Source organism: Monopterus albus, unplaced genomic scaffold (genome assembly GCF_001952655.1).
Source record: "Monopterus albus unplaced genomic scaffold, M_albus_1.0 scaffold227.1, whole genome shotgun sequence".
NCBI lineage: Eukaryota > Metazoa > Chordata > Actinopteri > Synbranchiformes > Synbranchidae > Monopterus > Monopterus albus.
The window spans coordinates 388,961-396,048 of record NW_018128107.1 but is presented as its reverse complement, the minus strand read 5'-3'; the positions used below and the strand labels follow the sequence as shown (position 1 = coordinate 396,048).

General features: G+C 43.4%; 2 protein-coding genes across 3 annotated transcripts in view; both read right to left on the bottom strand.

Annotated features, from left to right (window-relative positions):
• The window catches only part of uqcrc2a (ubiquinol-cytochrome c reductase core protein 2a), a 12,003-nt gene extending 8,007 nt beyond the window's left edge, over nucleotides 1–3,996 (bottom strand). Inside the window, exons 1-2 of the mRNA XM_020619865.1 lie at nucleotides 3,888–3,996; nucleotides 2,074–2,175 (exon numbers count right to left, since the gene is read on the bottom strand). Coding sequence (XP_020475521.1) covers nucleotides 2,074–2,175; nucleotides 3,888–3,920 — 135 coding nt within the window. The 5' untranslated portion in view covers nucleotides 3,921–3,996. The remainder of the gene's footprint in view (nucleotides 1–2,073; nucleotides 2,176–3,887) is intronic.
• A 445-nt stretch (nucleotides 3,997–4,441) lies between these two features.
• The window catches only part of LOC109971542 (kelch-like protein 20), an 8,501-nt gene continuing 5,854 nt past the window's right edge, over nucleotides 4,442–7,088 (bottom strand). For both annotated transcript variants that reach the window (XM_020619861.1, XM_020619862.1), the window contains exons 8-11: nucleotides 5,898–6,074; nucleotides 5,625–5,771; nucleotides 5,353–5,518; nucleotides 4,442–5,252 (exon numbers count right to left, since the gene is read on the bottom strand). In XM_020619861.1, coding sequence (XP_020475517.1) covers nucleotides 5,096–5,252; nucleotides 5,353–5,518; nucleotides 5,625–5,771; nucleotides 5,898–6,074 — 647 coding nt within the window. In that variant the 3' untranslated portion in view covers nucleotides 4,442–5,095. The remainder of the gene's footprint in view (nucleotides 5,253–5,352; nucleotides 5,519–5,624; nucleotides 5,772–5,897; nucleotides 6,075–7,088) is intronic.

Here is a 7,088-nt window from a genome sequence, read left to right as displayed (position 1 = left end):
GTCCAGATCAGTCTGATATCATTAGTCTTTCCACAGGAATGGCAGTGTCTCCAGACATATCCAGCGATCTGCTGCAAGCTCACCGGACTGGAGAGCAAGCATATCAGACGTTCAGAAGTGAACGTTTAGAGAAAGAGTCACCTGCAACCAAGTTTCATGGCAAAATGCGAAAACAGAATCTGAAGACGTTCTCAAGCATAAAGACAAGTGCTAGAGTAAAACAAGCACATAAGAAAGATGTGGTATTGAAAGCTGACAGAAATCTCTTTGGGCATATGATCATTCATTCATTCTTTGATCATTGCTTTCCAAAGTAGAGAACTTCACATTAAAGATGTCCTCCCTCATCCACTTGGTCCACTACCTTGGGCACTCTCAAATCCAGATGGCTCATTGCGTAAAACCAATAAGGCTGCTCTTGCAAGAGAGTTAGAGAAATCAGCATCATCGGTTGAAGATACTTGAGAGCACTCTGCATGCATCATTGATGGAATGAGCTTTGTTCAGAAACTAAAAGGTGATGGGAAGACTTTTGGAGAGATTGCTGGTTTTGTGCTTGCACGAAGGAAGAAGCAGTAAGCGGATAGATGTGGTGTTTGATGTGTACTGGAAAACATCAGTCAAGAATGCTGAGAGATACAATCGTGGTTCAGCAAGTAGCACTCAGTGGAAGAACATTGCCCCGGGACACAATGTAGTGCAGTGGAGAAAGCTGTTAAGTAATTCAGACAGTAAAACAGCCTTGATAACGTTCATCGTGGACCAGTGGAAGCTACCAGAGAACCGAGTGAAGCTTCAGGACAAGCAGCTATTTACAACCTGTGGAGAGAGATGCTATTGTCTGACCAAAAAAGACTGGAATGTTGTTGAAGAGCTGAAATCTTCCCATGAGGAGGCAGATACCCGTATGCTCCTACATGCAAGTCATGCTAGCCAGAATGGCTGTCAAACTACAGTTATTGTGAGTGAGGATACAGATGTCATGATTCTTTGTCTTGGATGCAGTAAGAAGATAAACTGTCCCCTTTATCAGAAATCTGGCACTCAGAATTGAACAAGGTACATCAACATCAGCAACCTTGCTCAGCTCTTTGGAGATGACCTACAGTATGTGAAGCTCTTATAGGGGTACATGCCTTTACAGGTTGCGATAGCGTTAGTGGTTTTGCAGGATGAGGAAAACTTACCACTCTCAAACTAGTTAAAGGAAACGGGACATTCCAAGAGTCTTTCAAATCTCTGGGAACATCCTGGGATGTATCAGAGGAATTGTACAGCAACATGGAATCATTTGCCCCTTGCGGGGACTGCTTAAGTCTGCATATACAGTGTGCCAATTCCCAAGCAGGTGTCTGGAGACACTGTCTGGAAGGACAGCCAGACATACCCGAACCAAAAGGACATGGATGGACAACTGATGACAAAGGTATGCTTATCATAAGTAAAACCAATTATATTTTCTAATAACTAATAAAATAGTATACATTTTTAATTTCTAGACATTTAGACACCTCACTGAAATGGATGAGAAATATCTTTCACTTATTTGTACAGGTATGCTGATGTTAGACTGGATGCGGGGACCCCCAGCACCAATGGCTGTTCTGGAGCTTATGGCCTGCAAGTGTTCACGGACCTGCAAGCTTCCCGACTGTTCCTGTCTTGCCAACAAATTAAAGTGCACAGAAATGTGCAAGCTACAAATCTGCAGCAATCAGAGGAAGGAGGAGGAGGAGGAGGAAACTGATGTCATGAAACTAGATGATGGTGATGATGATGAGGAATAAACAGTTTGCAATGAACAAATAAGTTAATGAACAAAATATACTTGTGTTTTTTTGTATGACATGTTCTGTTCAAATAAAGTTACAAGATATTTTCATTCTTTGGCTCAACGGTTAGTGTCATTGAGGGCTGATTTCTGTGACAAAGCTACCACTAACAAAAGGTTGTCATGCTGTAATATTATCTAGAGATATGGACTTAAAGAATTTGCCACCTTCAGTGGTACCAATTAGTGGAAAATGGGCCTGGGCCCATGGACTGTTATGTGTAGATGAGAGCTGCACTTACCTGGACATTTTGAGAAGGGAGAGGTGTAGCTGTGGAGGGTTTCCACCCTGCAGGGGGTTCAGTAAGAGCTTCACTCCTCCTGGCAGCAGCATAGCAACGTTTCTGTGGGACATTGCAGCACCAATTTAAAGACAGCATCTTCTTTAGCAGCTTTTCCTCTGAGAACATCATCTTTGGTGGTAATAGGCATCAAGAAAAAAAAGCATGCTGAACTACTTCAACTATATTTGACTTAACCTAACAAGGTGGTACAGCTTTAAGCTGTGTAAATATTAGGTTTGAGAAGGATTTATTTTTCACTCTCAAGCTCAAGTGCAAGGGCTCCACAAAGCAGGCGGACATTGCATCGAACAAATTAACTGCACAAAGATTAACATGACCTCTAATGTTTCACCTAACTCTGCTTAAACACTTGAGAGATGCACATACAGTATCAGTGGTTACCAACCCCTTCCTCCAAGGGGGTCACAAGAAAAATGTGAGGGTTCCCTGATAGGAAATAACAAAATAACCTAATGTTTGTTTATTAATTGATGGATAATTTTACAGCATATGGCCTCTGGCTCCCTCTCAAAAGTTTGAGAACATTTGAAGACATCCAACTTGGATTCATAAACTGGGATAGTACACTTTTTACTATTTTCATCTGTGGCCTCAACAATTCATCAAATTAATCAAACATGAAGAGGCACTATGTTTCAGCATTAATCTGTACTGAGTAGTAATCATGCTTTCAGAAAAATCTAAAAAAAAGAGGCACATGCCTAATGTGATGACTTCAAATTTTGCCTAACAACAAACAACTCTAGTCTCCTCTTTGTATTTGGCTCCAGAGGTAGGGCGGCTGTCCCCTTTGTCCCCTAACCGGAAGGTCGGTGGTTCAATTCCCTTTCTCCCCAGTCCACATGTCAAAGTGTCCTTGGGCAAGACACTGAACTCCAAGTTGCTCCTGATGGCCAGAGCAGTGCCTTTTAGGGAAAGCGCCGCCATTGGTGGGTGTGTTGGCGCCGCAGATGGCTGCCTTGGTTCTGTACCGGAGACAAATTCGTTGTGTGTATAACATACTTGGCCAATAAAAGTGATTGCCATTATCGCTGCCATCGATAATCAAAAGAAAGACAAACTACGTTTCCATGTCTTTACAGCAAATCATGACAGTTTTACTTGCACACAATTAAAAATAAGAATTAGTTGATTGTTTTGTTGATCACGAATTCAGTATGGACCATAAGGTCTATCTACAGTAATTATTTCCATCTGTGGTATGTGAAACAGCAGACAGCGACAGTCTCAATGTAACGTGGGGTGTGTGAAGTGCAATGATCCGTGCAAATTAGTGCATGCACGACATTGCAATTGCCCTGTCAACAAAGCCTGGGATTGCTGTTATTGTGTAACGTTATTTAACGTTGCTAAAGCGGGGACTGAGTTCGACATTTCCCACCGCGATCAGAGAACTTTTCGGAGATGACCTTCAGGTTGCATCCAGCAGCTGATCAAAACACAAGAAGCTAGGAGAAGCGGCTAAGCCGAATCGGCAGAGTACATTACTGCACATGTATCCTGCAATTTATCTACATTTTAGTGCATGCGAATCACCCAGGGAGAATGCGTTGCTTGGGTGTAAAATCATACAAGCTGTCTTTACGTTACGTTGAGTTAGATAAACCAGTATTAGCTAGTCACCAACTAGCCACCTGGATAACTGCAGCTAAATGGGTTCATTTTTCAAGCAGGTTCAAAGCCACAACAAGCAGTATGGAGGTCCTGTCGGTTACACAGCACAGACCAAACACCAAACAGACAAGACTCACGGGGAAGTTGTTCAGAAACCGGAATCCTCTCATGACTCAAGACTCTCTGCTTCAGCTGGAACAGGAATACCAATATGGCGGCATAACTTCTGACCCACAATCCATTGCGCCGGACATAAACTCAACATGATTATATTCACTAACATACCACATTATATATGTATAATCAGCAATTTAAACTAGAAAAACTGCTACTTTGTGAAACCTGACATAAATTAACATACTGAAATTTTCTCAAAACTGACAAAATAAGACCGAAATTTGAATGTACTTACCATTGTGGTGTACCGAGTATTTTTAACCAATCCTAACCTTAACTCCTGTCAGAAATTTACCTCCTTGTATTCCCACTGGTTTAGTTTAAACACCGTATTCATTAAGCCTATGCTTTTAAAGATGAATTTAAAATGTATTTAACCTTTATTTTACAAGGATGTCCCATTGAGATCAAAATATCTCAAGGTGACTATTGAACACAAACTACATTAAAGGTACTGTAAAACTGCTTTTCTGCATTCCATGTACATTGTTTTTAGACTGGACATACAAAAGCATAAGGAATTAAACATCTTTATTAGAACCCAACTCCATTTAAAGTCACTAAAATGCATTACACTACATTATAACAATATATTCAACATATCACAGTATCACAGGTAGTCAAGACAATCATTGAAAAATGTACAAAATTAAAATACAAAAATGTCTTTTTCACAGGTAGTTTGATGACATGGATAGTGTCTTTGGCCCATGAAGCATCTTTTGATACAGTGAAATGTATGTTTTCTTTTAAAGATTTCATTCTCACAGCTAGGCACAACCCAATAAATACATCACATATCATTACAAAAATACACTATGTTGGGTGGGAAAAGCTTCACAGATTTGAGGTGCTCAGACATAAAAACAACACTTTAAACATCATAGAGAGCAAGTTCAGACTGCTGCCTGAGTCATCAATCAGTTACATGAGGTCATGCACACTGACCACATTTCCTTTGTCACCACGCCAAAGCAGAGACTCAAGCGAGAGACACTCATTAAACAAGCAGTTGCTGATTAAAAACAAACAAACACCTGACTACTTCTTGCCATCAGTAACAGCTCTCCCAGTGCTGTGCCAACTTCAGGCATCACTTCTCTCCCCAGGTTTGAAGTGCACAGTCCCCAGTGAAGGTGCAATAAACAATCGGGCCAGACTTCCTGCTTCAGTTGTCATTTGTTATCCCAGGACAGCTGCTCGCGAGGATGTCCTTCCTCAGCTGCAGAGACACACAGCTGAGCCAGCTGCGACTGGTGGGCATCTCCCCGACAATCTCCCAGATGTCTGTCTCATCACAGTACCTCTCAATAGTGTCATGATATCTGCATGGAAAAGGTGATCAAAGAGTTGTAAGGACAACAGTAGTATCAAGCAGAAATGGTCTTCTCTGAGAATAAAAAGGTATAATAAAAGGCCCCTCACCTGTCCCAGCCTTCTTCTCCTCCCAAAACATAGATCTTTCCATCCACCACTGCAACGCCAGGTCGGTACCGTCGTTCTTTCATGGGGGCGCACATAGTCCACTTGTTGGCCTTGGGATCATAACACTCCACCTTATCAGTGTTCTCTGTCGAGGCATGCCATCCGCCTGGAAGGACAAGTAAGAGATTTTAGAACCAGAATGCCTGGTTGTTGATTGCCGAGCACTGTGAAACAAGAAGAGCCTCAAGGCTGAGTACTAAAGAGCGCAATACCTATAACATAGAGCTTCCCTTTGAGTGTACAAGCAGCTGAACCAGAGCGAGGGATATTCATCGGAGCAATCTCAGTCCATACAGAGGTTTTAGGGTTGTACACCTGGGCAAGTTCTGTGCCATCTCCATCCTCTAGAACTGCACCACCTGCCAGGACCCACGGAGGCACATACATATACACACATAAACAATGACATGCATTAGTAGATCCACATTTTCAGTAAAAAAGACAACCGCAACAACAACTTCATGTGTATAACCTATGTGTCCTACCGGTCACATAAAGGAGTCCATCCAAAGCCACCACAGCAGGACTCGTGACAGCCATCTTGACAGACCTGGTGAACTGCCAGGAGTTGGTGTGGGGGTTGTAGCACTCCACCGAATCCAGACGAGAACGTCCCTCCCAGCCTCCCACTGCGTACACAAAACCATCCAGGACCACCAGACCTGAGGAGAGGGTGCAGTGAGGGAAATTAATGAAATCACCAATTGTTTTTGTTTTTTGTTTTTAAACAACAAACAGGATTCAGCACCCTACACTTTAATTTAGAGCTTCTAAACACCCTTAGAATGATGTTACATGTAGCCACTGTCAGTAGTTCCTGGAACTGAATTCTGGCATGGCTCAGACACTAAATGCAAAAAGAAATAAAAATTTCAGGGTCCATACCGTTGACTGGCCATGAGGCTATGTTGTTACATTGCAATACAGACAAACTCAAAAGCAATCACTATTTTCCTACTGGATCTGTACTAAGCAGAACAAACAAATGTTTGGAAAGAAATTTTGCTTGACAAAATTTACCCCGGTGAATGAGAGGGTCGCTTCCCTGCGCCTTCGGGTCGGGGATAGGTCTATCACTGCCGTTTGTGCCTATGGGCCGAATGGCAGTGTGGAGTACCCGGCCTTCTTGGAGTCCCTGGGAGGGGTGCTGGAAAAGGCCCCGACTGGGGACTCTGTTGTTCTACTGGGGGACTTCAACGCCAACAGTGACACCTGGACAGGCGTGATTGGGAGGAACGGCCCCCCCGATCTGAACCCGAGTGGTGTTTTGTTATTGGACTTCTGTGCTAGTCACAGTTTGTCCATAACGAACACCATGTTCAAGCATAAGGGTGTCCATCAGTGCACATGGCACCAGGACACCCTAGGCCGGAGGTCGATGATCGACTTTGTGGTTGTTTCATCTGACCTCCGGCCGTATGTCTTGGACACTCGGGTGAAGAGAGGGGCGGAGCTGTCAACTGATCACCACCTGGTGGTGAGCTGGACCCGATGGCGGGGGAGGAAGCTGGACAGACTCGGCAGACCCAAACGTATTGTGAGGGTCTGTTGGGAACGTTTAGCAGAATCCCCTGTCAGAGAGATCTTCAACTCCCGCCTCCGGCAGAGCTTTGACCAGATCCCGGGGGAGGTTGGAGATATCGAGTCCGAGGGGACCATATTCTCCACCTCCATTG